The following is a 27,426-nucleotide window of genomic DNA, read 5'->3' on the forward strand; positions in this document are numbered from 1 at the left end:
TGCCGGGCGTGGCGCCTGCGCAGTGGGCGGAGTCGGGGGCGGAGCGCGGTGGCCGTCAGCTGACTGTGGCGGCGGCGGCCTCGCGGTGACGACCGTTGGCGTCGCAGGCTCCCGCGGGGCGTGAGGGCTCGTCTGGCCTCTCTCGGGTCGGCGGGGCGCGGGGGCGGCCGCAGCACCATGGCGACCACTGTCAGCACTCAGCGCGGTCCGGTGAGCCCTCCGGGCGAGGTCGGGCGGGGGCGGCGACCTGTGGCGGCGACGGCGGCGGCAGGCGGGGCCTTGGGCCGGCTCCTTCCCGCGGCCGCGGCGGCTAGCGCTGGGGTGGCGGGCCTGGCGGACGTGAGCGGCGCTGGGCCAGGCTCGGGCTCCCTCCCGCCTCGGGGCAGAGCGGGGGGGAGGCCGTCCTGAGAGACAGGGCCCAGGCCCCGGGTGGGCCCCCAGATGGAGGAGCGCACACCTTAAAGACCCCTGGATGGAGGAGGCCCCCTGCGTCCTGGGTGGGCCCCCAGGTGGAGGCGGATCCTCTGGGCCCCGGGTGAGTCCTCCAGGTGGCGGAGGATCCCCTGCGCCCCGGGTGGGCCCCCTGGATGGAAGGGGGGTCTCCTGCGCCCCGAGTGGGCCCCCAGGTACAGGAGGATCCCTTGCGCCCTGGGTGGGCCCGCTGGATGGAAGGGGGGTCTCCTGCGCCCCGAGTGGGCCCCCAGGTGCAGGAGGATCCCCTTCGGCCCGGGTGAGTCCGCCAGGTGGAGGAGGGTCCTCTGGGCCCTGGTGAGTCCGCCAAGTGGAGGAGGATCCCCTGATGGAGGGGGCCCCACATCCTAGTCCATCCCATATAAGGAGGCAGTTCCCTCTTTCTCACACAGAGCCAGGGCAATAATGATCAGCTTTTGAGCCCAGCTGTGTCCCCGGTTAGTGGCCACTGTTCAGAGCCTCAGTTTCTTCATTTGCAAATGAGAGGATAGCAGCCAAGAACTTGAAAGAGTCCTACCATCTTCGAGTTTCTCCTTCTGAGTGTTGCCTCTCACACTTCTGTAGCGTCACTGTGCAGGAGAGCTGGTGTAGACTGACTCTGGACCGGCTCCTGGCCTCAGTGGCCTACTTGCTCGCTGAGACTGGGCTGGGGCAGATTGTCACTGTAGTGAAGTGGTTCACGATGTTATCAACAGCGGTTCACAACGAGCCGTAGGTGACATGATACTGCTGTGTCCCTTTAGTCGGGAAGTCCATTCCTGAACATGGTTGAAGTACTATGGTTACAAGGGCTTTCCTCACCCTTAAAACCGCATATTGACAAGTCTTGGTGGTGTTTTTCCTGATGAGAGGAGAATTCTTGGCATAAAACGATTTTTCTGAGATTAAAATGCACCCCATGTTTTGTTAGAAGCCCCGTTGTGCACAGATAGTTTTTCTGAGGCTCACCAGACTCATGTCTGGTCACACCGAAGTGTGGAGACTTGGCCGCTTCGTGCTGGTGGTTGCGGCTCCACCTTTAGTCCAGCAGCATGAACTACAGCAGCTGGATAGTGTCAGCACTTTCTCTCTTCCACCCAACTGGCTGACCGAGATTAGATGCAGGGGATCCCACAGGCTCCCATCTTTGTCCCCTTCTGGAGAGCAGTGGCACAGCGGCCAGGCAGATGGCCTCTTCCTCCTCATGTGATCTGGGAGGTGTCCTTCACCTCCTGGGAACCCACCCTCATCTGGAACCTGACCAGGCTGTGGGACTGAGTTTGAATTCCTGTGATGTCGAGCACAAGCTGAGCAGACAGTACCAGTTAGGTCTTCCTGTCACTGAGCGAAACGGTCACCCGACACCATGACAACGTGCAGTTTACACTGCCATGGGTGATTGGGCATGTCAGATAATGTTCAAGCATGTAGGGTCTGTGGTGTAGTGTACTGACATTTGTCAGACTTTCCATGTGGCGTTTCGTGGGCTGTGTTCTGGGTATAACTTAGCCGGACGTTACGGCATGTGTGGACAAGTGTTTTAGGGGAGCCCCGTGGACCTGTAAACAAGCAGCCACACTGGCTCTGGATCAGGGCTGTCAGGGGCTCCAAGAAGGTGTTGTCAGTGACCAGGGCCCAAGTACCTTTTGGAGTACCTGTGACTTTTTCAGCCAGCATTACTGACCACGATATTTAGGGCTAGTTCCTATAGCCCTATATAGGCTAGTTGCTATAGCCCTGTGTAGGCTAGTTCCTGCCATCAGGATCTTGTAGGATAGCAGAGGAAGCAGGACAGCACAGGTACACCATGTGGTGACAGTCGCCATCAGATCTGTGGTCTTAACCCAGTGTTAGGTGCTGAGACAGTTTGTCATGGGTGGCGTGACCTGGGCTGGACGCAGGGTGAGGGAGTAATACCTAACCTGAACCTGAAGGAGGAACAGAGGTGGGGGAGGCAGGGAAGGGGACATGTTGAAAGCAGAAGCAGGCAGGGTCCGAAGATGGAGGGGAGAGGAGGGAGGTTGGGTGCCCTGGGCTGCATGCAGAGGGCTGGACTTGGCCCTGGTGGCGATCTGGTCCGCACACCCTGCCTGCAATGTGTTGCCTGGCGCACGCCCTGTACAGTACCCTCCTTCCCTGGCCTGCTTCCCCGTGGATCAGCTTGTACTCGGAGAGACTGCTGGCCAGGTACTGGAGTGGAGTGCAACTGTCACTTTCTCAGAGTGTGCTGACATGATGCTTGTTTTGTCACTCCTTTTCTGTGGCCTCGTGGAGCCGTGGTGGTACAGGATCAACAGGGTGCTGGGCTTTCAAGCCCCAAGCAGCCGTGACATGGCCAGTGCTGACAGAGGTGCTGTTGGGTAAGCGCTAGGCCTGGCAGGCAGTGCCGCTGAGTGTCCGCCCCTGGCAGGGCTGAGCTGGCCCAGGGTCCTGGGTCTGGACTGGGGCTTGGGGCAGCTGTGACTGTGGGCTGGCCGTTGCCTCCCACTAGTGCTGAGGGTGACAACAAGTCTGTGGGCTGTGAAGGAGCAGAGGGCCCTCTCACGGGGGCCTGGGAGTGGGGTGTGGAGAGGGCAGGGTAAAACCAGCTGGATTGTTCTGAAAGAAATTTTCGATTTTTCCCTCCAGAGCTGATGTGATTCTCACTTTCAGGAGATGCAGTGTTTGTATCTTCAGGATAGCGTTTTTCCTAGAATAGCCATGAAGGGATGCCACAACCCTATGCTGTGTTTGTATCACTTTTGAAAAATGCCAGTATTTGGCATTACTCTTTCTACCCATTCCACCATACCCGGTCCCTACATGGAGTAATGTGTGGGCCCTGCCTTCCATGTGAGAGCTCGGGGGCCTTTCAGGAGACTGCCTGAAACCACAGTGGTGCCTGCCAGCCGGGAGGCACAGCCCGGGACAGGGACAGGGGCAGGGCAGCATTTTCGGCAGTCCTCCCTCGTGGGTGTGTCGATGCCAGGTGAGTTCAGGCTGATCCTGACTCCTTGTCCTGCTGATGCAGATGCCAGTGACCAGCAGGTCCCGGTGGAGGCAGCCTGGCCCTGCCTGTTCATGGCTTCTCCCTTGGGGGCCGTTCTGCCCTGCTAGTCACCCTTCACTTCCTTGATAGTTGTGGCTGAATCAGTGGCTTCATGAGGGGTGGCAGAGGGCAGCTTTTGAATTTAATCATTTGTTCCGCATTTAACCGGGACTGTCCGTAGAGACAAGCTTTCCCACCAGCTGGTGCTGCCTGGTTGTGCAGAGATGCCCCAAGGAAGGAAGGGCAGGCGAGATGCTTGATCTTCCCTCTAACTTCCCGTCATCAGAGGACGGAACCGGTTTTCTTTTTAGGTTTGTGTTGGCCTTCGGTTTTTCAAGTATCATGAAGAACCTACGATTTCCATATATCCTCTGTGTCTCCTTCCTCTGCTCACTCACGTAGACTGGCCCTCAGGTGGGTGGACTTCGGTGGGCGCACTTGGCCTGGGTCCTGAGTGCAAGGCGTGGTGCTGCCGGCTGGTCACTACTCCTTTATGCTGGGTCCCTGGGAACGTTTGCTCTGGATTCTTTCGGCCAGGTCAGTAGTGAGCACAAGTTTAGAATCGCTGCCTCTTCCTGTGCATCAGAACTTTGTCACTGTGTGGGGACCCAGCGGTGTTCTGGAAAGAATGAAAGCCATTCCCCTTTGTTCTGACACTAGTGTGGCGGCTTTAGCTTTCTTTTAAAGAACACCTGCCTAATTTTTTTTTCCATTCTTTATCTTTACATTTTTCTAAATGTTTATATTTAAGATAGGTGTGTCATCTACAGCATGTAGCTGGACTCTTAAAAAGTGAAACCTACAGGTCTGGGCCTTTCGATGGGAACATACTACATAGTTTCTAGTTACAGACTTCTGCACGTCTGCACATACATATGTGCTTATTTTTTAACCATTGCTTTTGTGCTTTTATTTGTCCTACTTGTTTCTTTTTCTCTGTTTGCCTTATTTCTGACTTACTAAAGATAATGTTTTAGAATTCAATTGTTTATTCTCTACTGACTTGGAAAATATGTAGTGTATTTCTGTTCTCTTAGGAGTTGCCGCAGACGTTTTAATACGCAGACTTAGCAGGTTCCGTCCGAAGTGAATCGTATTTGCTGTCCCCTGACCGATACAGAGCCCTCAGCCGCACCCCGGGTCGCCCCTGCCGGCTGAGGTGCCGTGTGTTGTGTGCGGCTCCTGCTGTGCAGCCACCGGAGAGTGACCTTGTTCAGCCGCAGCGTGTGTGGATTCACGCACGTTTGCTGCTCTGTTCTTACTGCGTCTGGCGTTTCAGACCTTCCGCTGGGATCCTTGTTTTTGCCTCCGGGTCATCTTTTAGGGTGGAAAACTCATTTTCTTTGGTGAAAAACCTAGTTTTTGCTTGTAACTGGCTTCCCTCCCTTTCCTGAAAGGCACTTTTACGATGCGTGGCACCCTTGGCCCGGTTGCTTTTCCGCCCTGCACAGACGCTCCTTTCTCCTCTTCTGTGCTTCCTGCCCCGTCTCCTCGCTGGGTCCTCAGCGCTGCTTCTGGCCTGTCTGCCAGGCTGCGGCTTTTCGTCACCTTCCCCTGAACTCTTCGTTGAGATTTTAGTGGTGATTTTAACGGTGGTGATGGCTCTCCAACTGGGGCCGATTGCCTATCCTCCCTGGCCCCAGTGTCACCCCTTAGCGAGCCCTTCGGGGCTGTGTGTGGGCGAGTTGGTGCTGCGCAGTGCGTGATGTGTGGGAAGTGCCGTGAACTGGAGCGCTGCTGGTCCTTCCCATTCCTCGGGAGACTCGGCTGCTGCTCCTGGCTGGTCCCGCCTGGAAGTTCTGCTCGTGCCGTTTGCATCTCTGTTCTTGGTGTCAGCACCAGTCGTGTGCTGGAGTTGGGGTGCAGGGCGGTTGTGTGGTTGCTGAGGACCACAGGAGGGGCCACTGTGCCAGCCGTAGGTGGAAGACCCCCAGGGCTGGGAACCGGGAGACTGTGGAGGAGGTTTGAGGGGGCTGGTAGTGGCTGCTGTCCTGTTTAGAAAGCCCCACAGTGAGCTCCCAGCCCCCGAGAACTGCCCCAGCAGTGGGCACAGGAGGCAGCAAACCCTCCCTTATGGCTCAGTCTCCGCTTGGCTCCGACAGGGTGTGCTGCTGCCCTCGGCCGGCTTCTCCTCCCCTCTTCTGTCCATGCTCAGTCCCTCCGGGGTCTCACTTGTGTCCCCCCCACCAACGACAGTGGCTCTGTCTCCTCCCGCCTCTTTCCTGAAGTCCAGACACACACGGCCAGCAGCTCCTTGATGTCTCCCTCGGAGTGGGCTGAATGCTGCAGGTGGGCAGGTCCTCCTCCCCACCCACCTGTCTCCCATCCCCTGTGGCAGCAGCTCCTTCCTTCACGTAGCTCAGGCCAGGAGCCTTGAGACGACCTTGTCTCTGTGTCCGCCAGGCAGAGCATGTCCAGGGTCGCAGTCTCCTGTGGCCCCTGCTCAGCCACGTCACTGCCACCTTCGCTGGTTGGGTCTCTCGTTGTATGGGCTGGCCTTCGCTTACACCTGCAGTCAGGTGCCCAGCCCCCCTGCCCTCACCTGCCTGGCTCCTGACCTCCCATCACTCCTGGTCTCTGGTCCTCCATCCCCTTGACCTCCTGTTCCCCTCCCTCACTCCTCCGTTCCAGCCATGCCACCTCCCTGCTATCCCGTGACCCACCAGACAGGCTCCCGGTTGGGCCTGCTGTGCAAGCATTTCCCAACCCTGAGTCACTCTCCCAGGGCCTGCGGGGCTGACACCTTGTCACTCAGGTCCTGCCCAGGTGGCACTTCTTACTCAGGCCGCCGCTGCCCTGGGCAGAGTACAGCGCTGCCACTGCCTGACTGCCACTGCCTGACGTGGCCTCACAGGTGTATATAGCACTTACTGCCTTTGACACGTGGTTTGATTTACTGATATGTCTGCGTGTCTTCTCATTAAATGTGAGTGCCATAAGAGCAGCGATTTCCCCCAGCTCTTGCTGTGGAAGTCTCCAGCACACAGTGGCATTGGCAGGCGACGTCTGCGTGTCTTCTCTCATTAAATTCGAGTGCGACAAGAGCAGCGATTTCCCCCAGCTCTTGCTGTGGAAGTCTCTGGCACACAGTGGCATTGGCAGGCATCTGCAGGCACCTGGGCTTTGACGCCAGCACCTTGCTAGGCCTGCCTTGTCACACCCTGTCCGTCTCTGGTACTCTGCCCCCCCTGGGCCTGTTGCTTGGCTGGTTTTTGTTTTGTTTGAATGAGGATAGGGTTCTGTCTTCACTCCTGGTGCTTGGGATGTGAGGCTGTGTGCCGTGGAATTCCTGGTGGGGGACTGCATTTAAAGTCTCTTGTTCTTTGGTCAACTTTTATATTCTAAACTTTGGGGACTGTGCTCTGTCATTTTATCTTTCAGCTCTCTTCAACACACACGCGTTAATTTTAGCACTGTGGCCTTCCAGTCTTCCTCACACAAAGTTCTCGTGTATACGTAGAGACCTAGGCAGGGTTGGGGGGTCACCCAGCATCGTGGTCTGGAGGTGCCTGTCGTGTCTGCGTTGCCAAGAGGGAGGGCGGGTGACTGAAGGGGAGAGAGAGCTGAGCTTCCCAAAGCCCCATGGCAGGAAGGTAAGTAGAGGCCGGCTCCTGAGGGGAACGGGGTACCGGGCGACTGTCCACACTGGTGGGGGAGCGAGAGGGCCAGGCACTCTGGGCCCGGGTGGCGGGATGGCTCTGGACCTGCCGAGTGCACACCTGTGCGATCTGCTTGTTCGCTCAGGGGTTGTTTATGGAACGCGTCGTGGGCCTGGAGGCCGTGGTGGAGCTCGAGGGCAGGCGCCTGATGGAGGTGGGTTTCGGGTGGTGGGGGCTGCAGGGTCAGAGACGGGTCCAGCCTCCTGGTGCTGCTGCTGTGAGGGGAGAAGGTGACAGCCAGCAGCTGATGGCCGAGGAGCTCCAGGACGTGATTTTGTGGTTGCTTTTTGCTGCTAACTGGGGAGATGTTACTCTTGGGTAAGCATGAGCGACCCCGCGCACTGAGGAAGAGGGCGGTCGCTGCTGCCTGGTCCTCGAGGAGGTGAGGGGTCTGGGTGGCAGGGCAGAGCTTTCCGCTGGAAACTCACTACTGGCAGGAATATGCACAGCGGGCGCTTAAACGGCGTTCAGCTTGGGAGTGACCACACGCAGTACATGAATAGGGAAGAATAATTAAGACTCTATTTCTGTGCCAAAACTAAAATTTGGACTTGAAGGGAAATTATTTTAAATAGAAGTGAATTTTGCAAATCTCTTCTTTCATGATGGAAAAGGTCACTGTGCTGGGGCAGGACTGGCCCCAGCTAGGAGGGTGGGTGTCGGTTGGAGCTTTCATTGTGATCGTCTCTGGGAGCCCTACGTGGAGTGGAAGAACCAGTGATTCTAGTAAATACTAAGTTACATTTTCGAACTGTGTCTAAATAGACTAATATTTATAAAAGCAGCTTTTGTGTTAAGAGAAGTTAAAACCCAGAGAGCTGCATGTCTTTTTTTCCCTAATGTATTTCATGTATGTGGTAAAAAAAATTGTTTTTTAAAATAACTGTCAGAATGTAAAAGTATAAATAAATTAAAACTAAAGCTTCCCTGCCTCCCTCCCCCTGAGGTCCATTCTTGGAAATTCTTCCAGAATTTTTGTACACAAACCTCCTTTCGGTTTTACACAGTGGGTGGCGCCTCACCTCCCTCTGCCTCCAGCACTGGGGTCCCCGTGGGTGAGGCACAGGAGAGCCTTGCTGCTCCCCGCGGCTGCGCGGCTCCGGAGGGCCCGCGCCGGGCCGGCAGAGCAGAGTCTGGCCAGCAGCCAGCACCCCACACTTGCAGGCCGTCGGGTCTTCACGCAGGCGTTGAACGTTATCTGTTGCTGTCGAACTCAGTGTGTCCATGTTACACAGTTAAGTAAATCATATTAAAAACAGGACCTGTTATGTATCAATATTAAGCATTTTTATTTCTATATTCCCAAGGCTTTGAATCAGGATAAAACACATATTTTCAAGTGACCCTTCAAACGTTTTCTCTAAATAACACAACAAAAATGAATTTTAGGACTATCTCTGAATTTTAAAAATACATTAAAAAGTGCGTGTTTATTGGTGGCTGCAGGCTCATCCCTGAAATGACGCGGTTCACTGTGGCTCCTGGACTCCCGTAGCTTTGACACGCTCACTCGCTTTGCTGGTGGTGGTGCCGAGAAGGCCTGGAAGGCTCCGCTGAGAGTGCGGCGGGGCCGCAGCAGCCCCAGAGAACTACTGCAGCTTCTCTCTCCTGTCTCTGTCTCTAGGTTAAATTGAAATTTCTTCTAATACATTTTGAATTCTGTAATAATTTTATGTTTCATAGAGGAGTTTCCAAGATGGCACAGAGTCCCTGTGTGTCCCTCAGCCGTTTCCCCGTTGGCGTTCCCGTCACCACGAGTGGCTCCCACCTGGACTCTGACCCGGGCACCGGCCGTGGACTCCGGGTTTCAGTTGGGTTTCTCGCTCTCCGTCCCGTCCCAGGCCCTCCCGGCCTGTCTCGCCACCTCCTCTTTGAGACGTCTCCTCCACCTGGGGCTCCCTGTTTTGGGCCCGTGACCGTCTGAGGAGCACCAGTCGGGGATTTTGTCGAATGTCCCTCAGCGGGAGTGTGGGTTTTGGGGAAGAAGACCCCCGGGGTGAGGTGTCCTCCACGTGGTCCCGTCTCGGGCGGGGTGTCCGTGGGACTCGCTCCGTGGTGTTGGCGTTGGTCCCTGGCTGCGCTGGTGTCCGCCTGCCCTCTCCACAGCAAGCCCACTCTCCTCCCCCGTCACATTCCGCTCGCACTCTTAATTTATGTTGTTAAAACCCGTCGTGTTTGAAATTTTTGGGTTAAATCCTTGTTTAAGAATAACACTAGATCATTTGACCTCCGATATAGTTTAATTTTCTCCCATGAAAAACCGATCCCACTGTCTAGAGTGAAAACCTGGGTAGATGTGGCGGCAGGGGGCCAGCTCTAGATGTCGCTCCCGAGGATGGACTGGAAGGACCCCTGACCCCGTCAATGACCCCGACGGCCCACACCCTGTTCCTGGCCGCTTCCCTCTTCTGCTGGCAGAGGGGACATGGGGACACGTGCTTGCCCGTCTGTCTGCAGGGTGTGGTTCTGTCCCTGCCATGTCCCTAGAGCTGCTGTGGGGTATGAGCAGGCAGCTGTTTCTCAGATATATGCTTCAGAGTTTCGCTGGGAACGCTAATCCCAAGAACTTGTCACCCGAGTCTGTTTCTGCAGGACACTCCGTTGTGGTGAGCAGGCAGAGCTCGTGATACCCGGAGGGGCCGTGCCAGGCCCTGCGGGATGGGGGGTAGTGTTGCTCTGGGGCCAGTGTCCCGGCAAGAGTTCTGGGCTGTGAACCCTGGGGAGGTGGGGGAAGGGTCTTTGCCCTGGTGTTTCCGTGCGCTGACAGGAACAGGTGCTTGGTGTCTGTGCCATGGGGCCCTCGGGGCTATTCCAGGGCTTGGTGGAAACCTGCGCAACACGCCTCTGGAGGGGCTGGCCCAGGAGAGGCGGCCTGAGCCTCCACCTGGCAACCGCGGTCCTCACAGGGGCCTGCTGCTTCCCAGCAGGAACTGTTCATCAGGTCCTCCTGGCCCAGCCGGTGCCGGAGGCGTGAGGTGCAGGGGTGAGCTGCCGAACCCACCTGGGACGCTCCGCCGACTGGGCAGAGATGGGGTCACGCATGGGGAAGGGCGACCTTTTAGGACAGGATAGGACAGGACGGTGGGAACAGCACGCTGGCTGCTCAGGCGGGTGCGGAGGTGGTGTGTCCCACGAGAGTCCCTGGCCTTGGCGTCTGAGAGCATGTGGAGCTGCCCAGGCCTCTTCCTTCGGTCCCGTTGCTTCTGGAGCTCCAATGGGGTCGGGTGTTCTCCAGGCCCTAGACCCTTCCAAGGACCTTTAAAATGAAAGGTGACCAGAGCACAATGGGTACGGAGCTCAACAAATTGCAGAACATTCTGGAACCCTGCCTGGCACCGTGCCATTGGGAGCCCACATCCCAGGCAGGTGCAGGGTCTGATCTGTGCAGCAGGCAGTCAGGGTGCTGCAGGAGCCTGGGCGTCCCCAGGGCTCCCTGCCACGGCTTTCAGCAAGTGCACTGTCCCAGACGTGTGTGTGACACGCTCTGGTTTCCATCGGGTCTCTGAGGGGCCTGTCTCCCCCGCCCGCAGCCCGGCCCTCTCTCACCAGGGCTGGTGCACTGGCGCACGGGGCGGGGGCACCTGCAGAACGCAGACTGGGGAGGTCTTTCAAGGGTTTCGTTTTAGATCTATTTACTTGTTTTCTTTTAGGGAATTTCTGAATTTGAACTGTTTGATGTAGAAATGTTTGAGGTATATTGGCAGAGGGTTTTCCAATTAATGTTAGGTTCAAGGTTCAGATTTCATCTTGTTCAGTTGTTTGACCACGTGACTTGCTGTCTGCTGGCCCCAGTTGTGGCAGCGCAGGAGAGAAGGGTCAGGGACGCTGGCCATGGAGCGCGTGAGACCTTTGAAAAGGGCCAGGTCGCTACCTGACAGGCCGCCTTTGGGATGAGAACCTGTCTTTAGTTGGATCCCCCGGGGGCTCTGGCCCGCGCACAGTGAGGACTCGCACCTGCGCTGCGCAGCCTGGGCTGGCCCCACGGCCTCGGGGCCCTCACATCACGGAGGGAGAAACAGGCTGAGACGTCCACCGCAGCTGGGTCAGGAAGCGGTTGGAGCGGGCCGGGCTCTCCCGCTCTGCACCCTGCTGACGCCGCCTTCCCCGCCCGCAGGTGTACATCGGGGAGCTGCCGCAGGACTTCCTGCGCATCACGCCCACGCAGCAGCAGCAGCAGATCCAGCTGGACGCGCAGGCCGCCCAGCAGCTGCAGTACGGAGGGGCGGTGGGCGCCGTGGGCCGCCTCAACGTCACCGTGGTGCAGGTGGGTGTCCCTCCCTCCTTCCTGCCAGGGCGGCGGGGGTATGGGAGGATTTCGGCGTTTAGGCCTCATTTCCTACGTGGACAAACGGAACTTTTTCTGAGTCCAGCTTTTCTTGAAATGTGTCTGATGTTGAAAAATGATATGTGTGAAAAATATTGATCACTCCAGGCTCTGACAAGAATAATTAAAATCACGATAGTGACTTGGGGGCCTCCCGGCCACCTCCTGCAGGGGCCTGGTAACCGCAGGCCGAGTGCCAGGGCTGGCCGGGCCTTGGTGATGGCGTTGGCACTGCCCACCCTCTGGCCGCTCCCGTTCTCTCGTGAGCCTGAGAGCCCGCCGTGGCAGCCAGCCTGCACCCTGCACACACCCACCTGGCCTTCTGCGGTGATGGGAAACGTCCGTCTCCTGACCTGGGGCCTCGGCCTGTGGTCTCCTCTCCTCTCTGAGTGGAGCCGCTTCCCTCAGCTGCTGGGCCACATGTGGTGCCCCGTCCACCTCTCCTGCCTTCTGCCTCCGATGGGGTGCCAAGGGGGCCTGTCCTCCACCTTCCCCCCATCTTTGCCCACATGCCCAGGTTTGATGGCCCTGCAGCCCTGCGGGTATGAACACCGTGTGCACTGGCTCTGGCCTGAGCCAGCCACTCAGCTCTACCCCAGATTCCCAGGTGCAGACTCCCTGGGCACCCAGCGGGCCCGTCAGACTCCTTTTGCCGCAATGGAGCTCTCGTGTCCGCCCCAAAATCCCCTGCTCAGCAGTGGCAGTTCCACCTTCTGGAAACCAAAGCCCTTGAGCGGCTTGAGGACACCGTAGCCCAGGCGGGCGCTCGTGTTCCTTTCTGGGGGTTAGTGCCTCCTGTTCCTGACGTTGGCTTCCTTTCAGGCGAAGTTGGCCAAGAATTACGGCATGACCCGCATGGACCCCTACTGCCGACTGCGCCTGGGCTACGCGGTGTACGAGACGCCCACGGCCCACAACGGTGCCAAGAACCCTCGCTGGAATAAGGTCATCCACTGCACTGTGCCTCCGGGCGTGGACTCCTTCTACCTCGAGATCTTCGATGAGGTGAGGGACGCCCACTGCCGCAGAGGCCACCCGTGGGGTCGGAATAGGTCCCTGCAGTCTGTGTAGGCTGCCAGCCACCTGTGAGGTGGCCCCCACCTGGCACTCTAGTGGGCAGGAGACAGGGTCCTGCTTTCCCCTGAGGGATTTGGAAAGGATAGCGCCCAGCTCCTTCCGCAGCCTCGCATGTGGGATGCCACCAGGATGACACACAGGACCCTCTGGGGACAGAGTATGGACCTGTGTCCCACCAGCAGCACCACCAGGTGGTCACTGCTCGCCAGAGCCTGAGTCCCAAGTGTGTGCGGCTGCATTGCTGGCCGTGAGTGTTCTTGGTGGCCGAGTCTCAGTAGCCACTGGTAGTGTCCCCTGAGCGTCCTGAGCCGCGTTGGTGGCTGTGCGCTGCAGCGTTCAGGGGGCTCCTGAGGAAGAGCTGGAAGTGCAGATGGACGCAGCGAGCCTCTTGTGCAGCTGGTCAGCACCTCGTGCCTGGAGCACTGCCCGAGAGCCGGAGGGGGCGTGGGGCAGCCGGGCCAGCAGGTGGCACGGCCTGTGCCCCTGCCCTGCCCTTCTGGTTCCTCCCCTCGGTCCTCAAGGATCAGGAGTGTGGGGAGCGTGGGGTTGGTGTGGGCAGCAGGGCAGGTCCTCCTGCTTTCCGTCTGTGCCCACCCTGCTTTGGGGCTGGCATAGGGGGCGGCCAGAGGATTAGGGGTCGGGCCCCAGGGTGAAGAAGGAGCAGCTGGTGTCCTTGAACCACGACTGGACGAGGACAACAGCGGGGGCTCTGTCCTCAGGGCCAGCCCTGCCCATCCTGGTGGTCGGAAGGCAGGGAAGCCCCTTCACCATTCACTACCACCATCGATGCCCTCACTAGCTCAGCCCTGGAGGTGTCTGGGGGTCTCGTTAATGGGGAACTGGTGGGGGGGCCATTCTGGGACGAGCGGGAGACTGAGGGGTCCTGGATGGAGGGGTGGTGGGAAGGCAGAGCTCCTGCTTCGGGGACGGGGCGTGGGTTGGGACGTAGCAGACACCTTCCCTATTGTCTCTGCAGCGCGCCTTCTCCATGGACGACCGCATCGCCTGGACCCACGTCACCATCCCCGAGTCCCTGAAGCAGGAGGGCGCGGTGGAGGACAAGTGGTACTGCCTGAGCGGGAGGCAGGGCGACGACAAGGAGGGCATGATCAACCTCGTCATGTCGTACTCGGTGAGCCTCGGCCTCGGGCGGGTGGTTGGGACGCTGGTCATGTCCCTGAGACGGCCGCCCTTTGAGGCGGTCCCACTTCAGGTATACTTGGCTGCCCCCCCTCCCCCCCGCCGCCCTTGGGTGGGGCTGTGTCGCCTGCCAGGGCCAAGATGCAGGTGGCCACCGCGTGCCTGCTATTCTGGGCTCTGTGCCAGGCGGGCCCCTCCCCACAGGGCCGCTACTGGCCTCACAGTGGCCCAGCGTCTCCTCGGGGACACATGAGGGCTGCTGCCTTCTGGCCTGTAAATCGGAGGCCGTGCCGTGCCGGGCAGGGGCAGCTTCTATGAGTCTGTCCTTGGGCCCCTACAGCTCCCGGGGGATCAGGGAGCAGGTTAGGGGAACTGGTACCACGTCCTTTGTATCACCTAGGAGTTTTTTTAAAAATTAGTGTTATTTTAATTTTTTACTGTAAAACATTTCAAGCAAATACGGCAGTCGAGAGGTGTATGAGCGGCCTGTGTGTGCCGGCGGCCCGTCCAGTGGCAGCTCCCGCGTGCAGGCTGCTGCCTCCGGCTCCCTGTGCAGTGGGGCAAGGTCTCGTGCTGCGCTGGCCTGGAGCGCGGCCGCGTGATTGGCGATGCCGTGATGTTCTAGAACATATCCCGGATGTGAGTGCAATCCCTCAAGAATGCCGTTACGCACCTTTAATAGACTCTTTTATATGATTACAAAACATTGTTACACTCAAGCAGCGCACTTGCAGTTAACCTTTTTTGGACTGAGGTCTGAGATTGTTGTGAGTGACGCAAGTGCTGACGTGTCTCACCAGGCAGACCCTGAGGACTGCACTCGGAGGCGCTTCCTCACTCCATGTGCGCTTGGTCATGCCCGGGCTCTGGCAGCACCTTCCAGCCCAGGTCCCCGAGCTCAGGGCGGGTGGGCGCCGAGGCGAGCGGCCGGGCGTCTGTGCAGGGGCTCTGCGCTCCCAGGCCCCATGTCCGGCTCACGGCTGGGATGGCAGTGGTGCAGCTGGGTGACAAGGCTTTGACGTGTGGCGTGTTCTTCCATGTGTTTCAGTTGCTGCCGGCCACCATGGTGATGCCGCCCCAGCCGGTGGTGCTGATGCCGACCGTGTACCAGCAGGGTGTCGGCTACGTGCCCATCGCAGGTGGGTCCCGCCCCTGCAGGGGCAGGGTCGGGAGGAGGGGAGGGACTCAGCCGCAGCGCAGGCGTTCGGTGCAGCTTAGCACCGAGTGCATACCCTGACATTTCAGAAAGGTCTTTGTAAAAGCAGGGGAGGCTGGTGTGACGTTTGAATGTTTTATACGTGTGTGGAAAGCAGAGTCTGTTTTCTTGGACTGTTGGCACACGCAACGTGAGCTGAGATTTTCCGAGCTGTAGAAATGTGATTTCTGGGCATCGATCGTGGAGCCCAAGCTCTGCGCTGGAAGGCCCTGTTCCCGTCAGGCGGAGCAGACTGCTGCTCACGTCGGTTGTGCGTGTGTGTCTGCCTGTCTGAGCTGGCAGTCTGTGCTCACAGCCCAGCGGGAGTGGCTTTTCACGTGGTTGCATTTTCAGACCCCACGTCAGCTCCGGGCTGACCCGCACTGTGGCCATGGCAGCAGCAGGCACTTCCCTGGCCCTACCACTAATAGCCATAGCAGCCACAGCGGTGGGCCACATGTTGACCAGCAGGCCCCTGGGAGAAGAGACACTTGGGGTGAGCCTGTGGTCACCCGGGTCTCTGCCTGAGACAGTCTCTGCGTGGGTGTGGGGAGCCGGAGTGGGCCAGGCGCAGCAGGGGGCACTCTGTCCAAGGCGGTGGGGGCCGGAGTCTCTGCCAGGGTGCGGGGAGCCAGAGTGGGACAGGTGCAGCAGGGGGCCCTCTGTCCGAGGCAGTGGGGGCCAGAGTCTCTGCCTGGGTGCGGGGAGCCAGAGTGGGACAGGCGCAGCAGGGGGCCCTCTGTCCGAGGCAGTAGGGGCTGGAGGCCAGGCTGTGGCAGTGGCTGGGTCACGGGCTGGGCGTTGGAGACGTGTGTGTGGTGAAGCCCCAGCTGCTCGAGCTCTGGGGTGGCTGTGGGGTAGGGCAGGACGGGTCAGCCAAGCAGCATGGATGCTGGAGTCTGGCCCAGACGAGTGGAGAGGCCTCATCAACACCCTGTCACACCAGTGTCCAGTGGGGACGTGGGGGCCACCTCTGGAGTCGGAACCTCACCCTAGACCCACTGTGACGGGCCTGGAACCCAGCCCAGGCGGAGGGAGGAGACGGGCTTGGCGAGCTCTGTGCTGTCCGCCTGTGAGGATGCACCTGGGGACCAGCAGCCTCCACTCTTCAGGGGACAGTGCGGACTCGCGAGCGTCTGCTGTTGCGCGGTGGCCTCTGTGGAGTCTGGAGTCCGTTAGCAGCCAGGGTCCGGCAGAGACCGGCACGTGTACCCACAGTTGGGGACAGACCAGCTGATAGAAAGTGACTCAGGATGACCCAGAGCGTTAAAGTGGCTATACCGTGTTCGAAGAGTCAAAGGAGGCATCTGACCAAACGCAAAGAAAGCGTTTCCATTGCAGCAGAGAAGTTTAAACAATGAAAGAACCAAGGGCCCTTGCTGAGCTGTGACGTGCGGTGACCGGGGTTGTGCCGTCTCCCCGGAGCTGCCCTGCGGTGCTGGGGTCCTTCCCGCGGAGGCCCTCTGAGGTCAGCCGCAGCAGCGCTGCTCGGACGGGCTCGTGACATCAGGCAGCCCCCAGCCCCTGAGGCCCGATCCAGGTGGAGCTGCCGCAGCGCCGCGCCCCGAGGGCTCTGGGGGGCTCTGCCTCGTCTTGGCAGTGCTGGGCCGGGCCATCCTGCCAGGTGGCCGCAGGGCTCCAGCTCTGACCTCTGACACGGCTGCCTGCGTCCCACACCTTCTCTCCTGTGTGCGTGAGGGTCCTCTTAGGACACGGTCAGCGGACGGGGGCCCACCTTGCTTTGTCTCGGCCTCACTCTGCCTTGGTTCCATCTGCAGAGAATGCGTTTGCAAGTGAGGTCTCAGGTGGGCGCTGGGTTAGGAAGTGGCACCTTCTCCGGACACGGCTCCATCCACCACAGGCACCTGTACCGGGTGGAAAGTCAGCTTTCAAATCAGATGGAAAATACACGGACCTGTTTAATCTTTTTCTCCTCTTTCTCTTTCACTCTCTCTATAAGTACCTGTTTATTTTAGGAAAGGCTGGACGAGACTTCGAAATGCCCTTTTGATGTCCATTTTTAAGTTTTGAAACAGTCTCATAGAAAAGCTGCATAGGAGATAAAAATGTTTTGCTGGGACCTTTGGGAATTCTTGCTCACCGGGCGCCCCCTGCGCCCCATCCTGGAGCACATGTCCCCCCTCCCTGCGAGCCAGATCACCCTGCCCGGGACGGCCGTCCAAATCCGCACGATGTTGGCGCAGTGGCACCGTCAGCTGCGCAGACCCGTCTGGGTGTTGCTGGGTGGCAGCCGCCAGGTCCCTGTTGTCCTCTGTGGCCGTGTCCCCTCCGCCTGGAGCAGGCCCCGCCTCGCTCGGGAGCACTCGGGCTGGGGATCCGGCAGGGCTCTGCTGTCCACCCCAGTCCGGAGGTGTCCCTTGTCCATGCCCACAGCAGGCTCCGTCCCGCTGCTCTGCGGGGAAGCGCTGCTTTTCTTGCCCCTCGCAACAACCGATTGGCGTCTGGTGCAGGAGACACTTCAGGACCCCGCAGGTATCCTGCTTCCTTCCAGACCCCCTGGCAGTGCGGGCTCTCGGCTTCCTGTTTTATCCCACAGGTTGTCATCTGTTCTGATGTTTGTTTATCACTCAATTACCAAGGTTCGGCCAGAGGGAGCCCCTCTGGCACCGCGGGAGCCCGGGCTCACCTGTGGTCTCCTGGCTCAACCCTGGAACTAGCCGTTTCTTGCAGGAAACAGGGCCCCGGCACTAGAGAATTGCTTCATTATCTGAGCAGTGTTTGTCGTGAGTGTTAGCAAAGCACCCACTTCACTGAACGATGGCCTCGTTTCCCCTCTGACACAATTCCCGAGTGTGTGCAGTGGCAGCGCCGCCCTCCCGGAAGCATCCCGCAGACGCGCCAGGGAGGGTGTGGTCGGCAGGGACCGTGTGGAGACTGGCCAATGCGGCTTTTCCCGTCAGGGAGGTCGGAGGCGGTGAGAGCGGTGGACTTGAACTAGGGATTTTTTCTCTCAAAAGCTGAATCTCAAAGTGCAGGTTTCCTGAAGCATTTTGTTCCTCACCTGCCTTCTTGAAAATACAGTGCTCTAACTTTCCCTGAGTCACCTCATGCTGTGTTTCAAGCTGTGGAGCCCTGAGCTTGCGCTTCCTCCGCTGCTCTGCTGCACGGCGCGGTGGGCTGTGCGGGGTGCGTGCGTGGGAACGGGCTGTTGGCGAGTGCGGGTGGCGTCCTGCAGGAGGAGGGTAGGGTGAGCCGCCGGGCACGGCCGGGGTGGCACAGGGACTCAGGGCTCACCACGTGCTTGGTGGACGCGGTCCCCACGGGACACACGCTGAAGGCCGAGGGCCGCGAGCTGGCTGTGCCCTCAGAGAACCGTCCTCTGCTGAGTCAGAGACAGAGTCCCCCGCCAGGGTGACTGGCGAGTGCGCCAGCGCGTCTCCCAGCTTCCCCTCTGCTTCTCCCAGAAGTGGGGAGAGATGAAACGTGGCCGCACGAGGGAATGAGGTCAGGACAGAAAACACCAGCACATGTCAAAGCTGCCAAGCCATGAACCGTGGCTTGGAGAGAGAGGGTGAGTTAGGGCTGTTTAAAATGAAGGATCATCTTGATGGCTGAAGTCATTAGGTTTTAGCAGATTTCACATGATTAGTTGATGGGCATCATAAGGTTATAGCAGGGTTTTTAACCTTAGAGAAACATCTGAGCACGAAGCGTCTGAAGAGCGTGTGACTCCATGAGGCTGTGGCTCTGCGCTGGGAACTGCAGCGGGAAAGGGAGAGGCCAGCTTGGCGAAGGTCAGGTGCCGCTGGCTTCCAAGCGCTGTCCAAGGGGCCGGCTGTCCCTGGGCTGAGGAGGGACGCCTGGGCTGCAGCCACCGCCAGGCCGGGGTTGCTTTGGTTGCCCCCAGCGTGGCTGTCCTGGAGGAGGCTGTGAGCCTCGGGGGGGAGCAGCGCTGTGCCTGTGGGTCACATGGAAGAGCCACGCGTCCCGCCTGTGCGTGCTGGGTGAGGGAGGGAGCAGCGAGTCTGCCCTGGGGGAGCCTCGGCAGCCCCTCTGGGCCTCGAGGACGTCTGAGGCTGAGCTGGCACCTGCGTGTCAGTGGCCGGAACAGCACAAGGCAGTGGAAGGCGCGGCGACGGAAGGGCCTGGCCACTTGCCATCCATCCTGGGGGAAGAGTCGCCCCATCCGGTTTTCCTGACCCTGTGAATTGCTGCTCTGCGTCCTGTCTGCAGTGTGAGAGCTGACGGAAGGCGTGGGTTCCCACGGCTCACGGCCTGGCCGCGGGGACACCGGCGTGCTTGTGCTCGCTGGTGTGCGGTTGCCGCCGTGGCTGAGCTTCAGCGTCTCCCTCGGGCCGTGCGCCCCCCCCCCCCCCCCCCCCCCGTCCCTTGGCCGTGGTCTCTGTGCGCGGCCCCTCAGTTCTGTGGAGCTGGCCCGGCGGCAGCGCCGACATCCTAGCAGATGGAAAGCAAAGCCGCACTCTCGGACGCGCTGCCCTCGTGTGGTCGGGACAGAGAGGACTGCGGAGCACGTCCGCGTGGCGGCATAGCCAGCGCCCCGGAGTGTCTGTCCCCCACCAGCTGTGGCCCGCGTGGCGGCCGGTCCCCTGCTGACCCGGGTGCTATGCCTGCTCTGCGTGCCGTGGCCTTCGCGCACGGGCGCTCTGTGGATGGCAGGTTACGCACTTTGGTTTCCCGGGCGACGTACTGTCTGAGCGTCGAGAACCCGAGTGTGACAATGTGTGCCCACCACGGTCCCCATGGCGTGAGCGTCCTCGAGCTGTCTCCTGCCACAGGAGGGGACGTGGCTTTTCTGTGTGCAACACGTCTGCCCTGTAAGTGCGTGTGCCAGGCAGGGCCAGGGCTGCCACGGGGGTCTGGGCTCTGCTCTGCCCAGTCCCTGGGGACTTTGGGGTCCACCAAGGCTCTGGAGCTCCTTGTCCTGTGTTCCCGAAAGCGTCCCCAGCCAGCCCCAGCCCGCCACACTCATAGCTGTCTCAGGATGGCGGGGACAACACACGTGTCAGGTGTGACGGAAAGTGCTTTGCCTGGGAGGGGTTGGGGACGGTGCCCCATCCGGGCTGCGTGGTGTGAGCAGGATGTGCTGGGGCTCGCGTGAGCCCTGCTCCTCGCTCCCACTGCGCTCCTGCAGCCAAGCTCAGCCCGTTCCAGCGCCTCTTAGGGCCTTGTTGCCAATTCGATTTAGGCCAGTGTTAAAGATAGAGTTCTGCCTTCACAGCCTTTCAGATTTAGAAACAAAAAACAATTATGTCCTAAAATTATCACTCCAGCTCTCCTGGGGGCCTGTTGGGAAGAGCGTGCTTTTGAAGGTGAGAGCCTGAATGACTTGTCAGGCTTCTGTGACTTGTTGGCGTCAAGGCAGGACTCTGTGATGTGTGAGTCCTCAGCCTGGCCGCCACCTCCTTCGCTCAGGCCTGTCTCGGGCAGCGGTGCCAGGAGGGAGATTCTTCCTTGCTGCCCCTGTGCTGCCCTGAGTCACTGTCCTGGTCTGCTCTCCGCGCCTCACGGCGAGGCCGGGAGCCACCCCTGCCACCGCCTGCCTCGAGTTTTTGTGAGCATTTCCCCAGGTGGTTTTGTTGAGACGTGTGTTGTGTTCATCGTGGACGTGGGTGCAGCTTCACGGAGGTGTTTTGTGCCAGCCGGGGCCTGTCTTTCCCACCAGTGACGGTTACGTGACACATTGCCAGTCTGCGGTGCGTGCTTTGGTGTCTGCCGAAGGAAGAGCAGGTGTTGGGGGCAAGCACAGTGTGTGGCTCTTGCTCAGGCGGACGGTGGCTTCAGTCAGTGACGTCTCGGGCCAGCCCACGGGGTCTTGGATCCAGACGGCTGGGCACCTGGGTTCACCCTGGCCTGACCCAGTGACTGTATTGTCACAAAACAGGCGCGAGTGAGAGTTGAGTGAAGTGCATTTTCATGTGCGCTGGAGCATGCATCCCCGCCCGCCCCGTTCTCTCCGCGAGAGCCTGGGCTGGGTTCAGGTCACCAGTTTCACGGTGTCTCGCAGGTTCCGTGTCTCGGGGGAGCTAAGGTGGCGTCTCCTGCGAGGCTGCCAGTAGCAGGCGCTGCCTGTTTCCGTTAGCACCGCGCTGTGGTGAGACTCTGCGTTTTCACCAGACTCGATCTTCTGCTTCCAGGAATGCCCGCCGTGTGCAGCCCTGGCATGGTGCCCGTGGCGGTGCCGCCGCCAGCCGTGAGCGCCCAGCCGCGCTGCAGCGAGGAGGACCTGAAAGCCATCCAGGACATGTTCCCCAACATGGACAGGGATGTGATCCGGTCCGTGCTGGAGGCCCAGCGGGGGAACAGGGACGCCGCCATCAACTCGCTGCTGCAGATGGGCGAGGAGTCCTAGACCTGCCGCCGCCTGCCACCTGCTGCCAAAGGCGCTCTGGACTTGCCAACCCAGGGGTTCCCCAGGGAACACCGTCCCCACAAGATCCCAGTGAAAGACCCCGTAGCCCCCTGGACCTCTGTGTCACCCGTCCACCCTGCCTGGGATGCTGTGGGTTCGGCCCTGGAGGGCGGGTGTCTCCCCTGCTCTGGTGTTGGAGGCGGGGCGGGGCTGTGGCGCTTGGCGCAACTTCCTTTCCTGTCGCTTGGGGGCGGAGTCTCCCCTTCTCCCGCTGTTCAGGGAAACGTTCTTGTTGTAGGAAGTGGCTGGCCCCCCAGGGTGTGGAGCTTGCTGCCCCCTTCCCACCCCATCCACAGCATTTAGTTATTCGGCTTAGTTGAGGTAGACCTGTTATTTGAGGCACACAGATCCATCCACACTGACTCGGAATTATTTTTAGAGCTGCCAAGATGACACTCACGTCCTTCCTGGGCGCTGTTTACCTGGGCCCCGCCCGCATCTGGTCCGGGCGACCTGGGCCAGGGCAGCCTCCTGCCAGCAGCCGCAGGACCCGCCTCTCCCGGCTTGCCTCGCCCGTGTGCCGCCCTGGGAACTCGGGACGCGCACAGGCCAGACGGCCCCGAGGCCGGGCGTGCTCACCCGCCTGTCTCCCCTGCCCTGCTCCTGCCGCCCCGGGGTGTCCTCCCTCTTCCGCAGAGCCGAGGTTCGGGTGGCAGGTCGCCGACGCGCCTGCTGCGTGTCTGCCAAAGGGCCTGGCTCTGCCGCTGACGGCCGCACAGGCGCCTGGCGTCGTGGGTCCGTCCGGGAGAGGAGTGGAATCTGGCGAATGTCAGCACGCTGAGACCTTTCAGGGCCTGCAGGTGCCCTGCCTGCCCCTGACCACCCGTCACCACGCGTGGCATCTTGGGTTGCAGGACAGTGGGTGACACCTGGCTGTGAAAATCAGAAATCTGAGAAATTTATCAAAAGTGATGAATGCACTTTAAATAATACTCACACCATTGAACCCGTGTGCATTGTTCATGTCTGCGATGTCGCTGGTTCGCATTAACCTGCAGCTGCTGGTGTTTCTCTCCCGTGTCTGCTCCAGCCAGTGGGCGTCAGCCTGCTGCTCAGACGGAAGGCGGACGCTGGCCCTCGGGGTTCTGCAGAGGACGTAGGATGAGGAAGTTGGTACTCGAGGGTCCGTCTTTTCCCCCCAAATTAGAGGTTTTTAGTGTCAGCTAGAAAATACTGCTTTTGTGCCTCCTGTTGGGGGTGCTTTTTGTCAAATGCGTTGTTGATAAATATTTATTTTTGTAAGCCTGCGGGAGGTTCTGGGGTCTGGTGGCACCAGGTGCCATTTGTGCTTCAGTGGCGGGGCCGCCAGGGCTCTGCTCTCGTGGCGAGGGAGGGTGGCTGCGCCGGTCGGCAGACCTGGGCCCTCGCCTGGACAGAGCCGACCACTGGAGCCGCCTGCCTCAGCCTGGGGCTCATGCCCGTGGGCGGCTGCCTCGCAGGCAGGTTGAACGTGTCGGGAGGACTGTGACTTTCTAGGTTATTTATTCAGTGACATCGACAGGCCCGGCACGGATGGAACTGGAGCCCGCTCGGGGGCGTTGGTGCCGGTTCCCAGGCCTGGCCGCCACACCAGTTTCTGCCTTAATGTTGCTGGGAGGCCTCCAGGCTGGCTTGCCTCGCCTCGCCTGCGCCTCCCGAAAGGACGCTCTGGCTCCGGCGCAGCAGCTCGGGGACCCCAGGGTGGGGGTGCCGGGGCGGCGCTGGCTATAGGGAGAGCGATGGTTTCAAGGTGACCCCGTGCTTACTGCCACCTCTTGTTTTTCTCTTTCATGAACGTTTTATTTTTTTAACAGAGCAAAGAAAGATCACGTTTATAAGGCCTTTGGTTAGGTGAAATTCCTCTTTCCTTCATTTTGTGCCGTTTTCCTGTTTCGAGGTTCATTACCTGAAGTAGCTTGTTCAGGACCGAGGGAAAGGGCTGTCCCTCCCCACGCCGTCCTGTCTCCGCCCGGCCCGCGTCTGCACGCTCCAGGGAGGCTCGTCAGCTCGAAAGTGGAGGCCGAGGCTGGGCTGGGGCCTGAGCGTAGACAGGTGTCGGGGGCCTCTCCCGCTCCCGCTCCCGGGTTTGAGGACGCAGGTGGCCAGTGGAAGCAGCAGGGCCGGGCCAGCTCTGCGCCTGGGGCCTGGCTGCGTTTCTTCCGCTTGAGCCAGGCCGGTTGGCGGGAGCCAGCCCAGCGTGCACCTGTGGGCTGAGGGAGTCCTGGCGAGAGTCCCGTCCGTCCGGGCTGCGGTGGTGATGGGAGAGCAGAGGGTGGGGCAGGTCACGCCTTGTCATGGCACCTGGAGGCACCGCCCCTCCCCCACAGACACCGCAGGTGGCAGGCGTTGGCGGGAACCATCCTCAGAGCTTTGTGTTTCTGGTTATTTTATTGGGGTCCAGTGTCCAGATTTTTTCCTTGATTGTAAAATATATTTTTACTTTTTAGGTTTCTAACTTAATAAATGATGCATATAAAAATAGAGAAATAAAGTCTGTTAAAGGGAAGTTCACTATGTGTGTCCTGAGTGTTTTTGACCTAGCTCCTGTGCGCAGGGGTCAGGACCGGTCGGCTGCAGTTCCGTGGCGACAGGCCCGTCAGAGGGCTGGGGAAGGTGGGGTCTAGCGGCAGAGGCAGAGCGCTAAGCTGGAGTATTTATGCCACGCGTGAGAATCGCTTGTTTTCTAGTTTAGATTGCGGCAGGGCCGCGCGGGTCTGGGCGTGGTGGGCGGCTCCTCGGCCCCAGCCCTCTGCGGTTCCCTGCTGGGAACTGGGGGTGAGTGAGAGTGTGGCCCCACGTTCCTTGTTCCATGAGGTCTGGCGGGAGCTGTGATGTCCCCTGGTGACCACGCTGGCCCTCGAGCCCTTGCTCCGCCCCAGGCCTGGATGCGGCGTTGGCAGACGCGGGACGTTTTCTCTCTGTGGCCGCAACGAGTACTCACGTAAGAACCGCTGCGGGGCCGCGGCCTCCACCGTGCCCTGCCCCCCCGCCTGGCACTGGGCGCGGCTGCGCCGTGTCTGCTCTTGCAGCTCCCCGAGTGGTGGTTCCGCCAGTGAGTCCACCGCACGGTGACCTTCCGGCCTCAAGCTCTGTGAGTCTGAATATTTTTTGCCCTGAACAGCCGGTAGAAGTCAAGCCTGTCAGTACTAGATGCAAGGCCAAGGAACAAGGGACACTTCTGGAAAACTAGGACAAGACACCAGAGATGCTGGGAGGAACATGGACACCCATCCCTAAACGCAGAGCCGGGCTCGTGGGAAGAGAGGGGGGTGTCCCCAGGTGGTTGGGGTGAAGGGAATGCATGCGCCACACGTCCTCGGGTGGGGCCCAGGGCTGTCCCAGGACGTGGCTCGGTGGCCGCTCGTGGGCAGCTCTGCAGGGATTGCCGGGTGAGCAGAGAGAGCCGAGTCCCGGTGTCCGTCTGCTGCTGGCAGGTGGGCCTGGCACTGCCGGGGATGGGGCCTGCGCCCAAGAGTGGGACCCTCCAGTTGGGGTGCTGGGCACGACCCCCACCGGCAGTGCAATGAGAAGGCGCCGCGCCCATGCTCCTCACGCTCCCTGTGGCCCAGGAGTCCTCAAGGGGAGGGAGCGGCGAGTCGTCCAGAGCAGCCCTGGAGGGAATGCGTGGTTGACGCGGGCCTCGGACAGAAGCCACCCAGCGTGCTCCTGGTGACAGATGTTTGTGCAGGCCGGGGCAGCCGGGCAGCGCCGCCCACGCTGCAGGGTCAAGGGGAGCAGGACGTCTCTGCAAACAGTGCAGCGGGCGCTCGCCTGCTTGGACGGCAAGGTTAAGCAAGAGAAAGCGCAGCGCGGGCGTTTGACGCCCCGTGCCAAGGGGGGCCCAGCGGGAGGGTGGAGCTCCCGTGGTGGAGCTGCCGTCCTTGGAATCGGAGTCTCAGTGGCCCGTGGACAGGTGGGATGAGACGAAGGCGCAGCTGCCGGGGACCAAGGACACACCAGGCGGGTTCCAGAGGACGGGCGAGGGAGGCAGAGGACGGGGCTGAGACATCCACAGTTGGCGCAGTGCTGCGCCCCCAGGTCCAGGAATGGTAGCGACCTCGGGAACGTGAAGCTGAGTGAACTGCGTAAAACCAGCAGTATTTAACGTGGAGTGAAGTGATCTTAAAATTGGGACCGAAGTGAGGCGGACGCTGGGTCAGTGTCGGGAGACAAACCTCCGTCTTAGCTGCAGCCGCAGGTTAGGCTTGAGGGGCAGCCGCGGGCACGGCGGGACCCCGGGAGGAGGGTCTGCAGTCGGGCGGGACGGCTTGCGCAGTGCAGCCTGCTTGGGGGCCAGACGGGGCTGGGTCCTGGGTCCTGGGCCCTGTCGCCATGTGCCCTCTGGTTGTGGGTGCCGGGGTCTTGGAACCCGCCCAGGAGGCCTCTGGCGTCCATACTGGGCCAGTCACGGCCCCAGAAGCAGACCCCGACGCCAGGCCCCTGCTGCTGAGTCATGGGGGACTCTTGTGGGCTCAGGACTGTGCCGTGCGCCCTCCCTGCGTGCCCTGCTGTCTGTGGTGGTTTTCTGTCCACGCTGGGGCCACGTCGGGGAAACAGCCGGCTCCGCTTCCCTCCCAGCTAGTGCTATGCCTGGCGCCCTGCACAGGGGACGGTGGCCCACGGCGGGCTGGGGGCACACGAGGGGAGGGGGCATCAGGGCCCCAAGGGCAGGACATGAGGCCGCAGAGACAGCAGCCTCGGCTGGACCCCAGGGCTCGCCACCCGCGTGTCCACCAGCGCCACCCTGGCCACGCTCAGCCACGGAGGCACACGGGAAAGGCGAGGTCGCGCCCACTTGCATATCCGGGGCTGGTGCAAATGTGGGATGCATGGCGGGGCCAGGCCGAGCGCCCGCCGGAGTCGGCCACACGGAGTCGCCGCGAACACCGCCGCCAGCACTGGGCGGGGGACAGGACGGTGCTTCCTGGGACGCTCCGCGATGGGGGCGGGAGGGCCCGGCCAAGGCAGCCGCTGTGCCTGCAGCAGGCCTGTCGCCACGGCCCTCGGTGCCTCTCGAGTCATCAGCTCCGGCTTCCTCCTGGCTTTGGGCCCGGTCTGGGTCCAGCCTTCCGGCGGGGGCAGCGGGCCAGGCCCAGGGTCCAGGAGGACAGGACCAGACCCTGTGTCCGGGTGGGCGTTTCAGGAGCCAAGACTGAGAGGCGCTCGTCTGGCCGGGAGTCCAGGTCGCGCCATCCTCTGCTGGCCGAGCCTGCGCCCTCTCTATGGGGCCGCAGGGCTGGCCAGCGCGGGCAGAGCCCCGAGGCCTCTCCCGGGGGCTGGGGGTGCGGACACTCACGGGGGCAGGCGCGGAGGCCGGGCGCGGCCCTCCAGAGGAGCCTCGGCGCGTGCGGAGCTGTGATGCCTCTGCGGCCTCAGGTCTCTTGGGAGGGCGCCCTTCCCTCCCACTGAACACAGCGGAATGCCGGATGGCACACGTGTAAGAGTTGTCCCCGAACTCTTCCGAAAGATGACGAAGAAAAGCGGAGTGTGGGGAGGGGACGGCAGCGGCCCGAGCCCCCGTCCATGAGGCCGTGTGGGGGCGGGGCGGGGTGCGTGGCCAGGCACAGGGTCTCGGTAGAGGTCACGCTGGTGCAGAGGCCGCGCCGATGGCCGGCAGGGACAGGTGGACTTTGCGTGGTGCGGGCAAAGCCTCCAGCCCCACAAGACACGGTGCAGCCCCATCCCGACCTCGTACCGCGTCCAGAACCCAGTTCTGGCGGACGCAGAGTGCAAAGGCGCAGGCAAAACCGCAGAGCTTAGGGAAACGGTGCGGAAGACAGGACTCCCCATCCGGGCCCGGAAGGGTTTTCTCAAATTAGACCAGAAGCGCTAGCTGCGGGACTGCCCACGCACCCCGTGGCCCCCGGATTCCCGCGAGGCACGTTTCTCACGTGGACACGGACACGATGTGCCGGGCGCTGGCTTCCCCACTGGCGGCTGTGTTTGCTCTGCAGCGAGTGGCTCACACGGGTCTGGGCAGGGACAGCCTGGTGTGTGGACAGTGCCCTTGTCACCACTCTTCTCTGGAGCGTCAGCTTGGCAGGTGTGGACCTGTGTCCGGAGCCCTGTCCCTGGGCTGCGCCTTGGTCCCCGTGCCCAGCGCCCTCTTCCTCTGTCCGCCTTGTCTTTCCGGCAGCTTCACAACGCTCCTGCCTCCTCCTGAGCGCCCGGGGCCTGGGTCTC

The 27,426-nt window shown here is 60.8% G+C and overlaps 1 protein-coding gene across 2 annotated transcripts; it reads left to right on the plus strand.

Annotated features, from left to right (window-relative positions):
• TOLLIP (toll interacting protein) lies at positions 1-23,754 on the plus strand. 2 transcript variants are annotated; one of them, XM_012769550.3, is made up of 6 exons: positions 1-210; positions 11,252-11,401; positions 12,284-12,466; positions 13,515-13,670; positions 14,727-14,817; positions 20,990-23,754. In XM_012769550.3, exons 1-6 carry the CDS (start codon positions 178-180, stop codon positions 21,202-21,204), a joined length of 828 nt encoding a protein of 275 aa, XP_012625004.1. In that variant the 5' UTR covers positions 1-177; the 3' UTR covers positions 21,205-23,754. The 2 variants fall into 2 exon arrangements, with proteins under 2 accessions (XP_012625004.1, XP_012625003.1); XM_012769549.3 differs by lacking the exon at positions 1-210 and adding an exon at positions 373-535.
• The last annotated feature ends 3,672 nt before the right edge of the window (positions 23,755-27,426 follow it).

The sequence above is a fragment of the Microcebus murinus genome, chromosome 4, assembly GCF_040939455.1.
Source record: "Microcebus murinus isolate Inina chromosome 4, M.murinus_Inina_mat1.0, whole genome shotgun sequence".
NCBI lineage: Eukaryota > Metazoa > Chordata > Mammalia > Primates > Cheirogaleidae > Microcebus > Microcebus murinus.

Coding starts and splice junctions, on each gene's coding strand:
- TOLLIP (XM_012769549.3), top strand. CDS start 473: ATGGAGGAGGCCCCCTGCGTCCTGGGTGGGCCCCCAGGTGGAGGCGGA. Junction 536..11,251: donor GCGGATCCTCTGGGCCCCGG/GTGAGTCCTCCA, acceptor CCCCGCCCGCAG/GTGTACATCGGGGAGCTGCC. Junction 12,467..13,514: donor ACCTCGAGATCTTCGATGAG/GTGAGGGACGCC, acceptor TTGTCTCTGCAG/CGCGCCTTCTCCATGGACGA.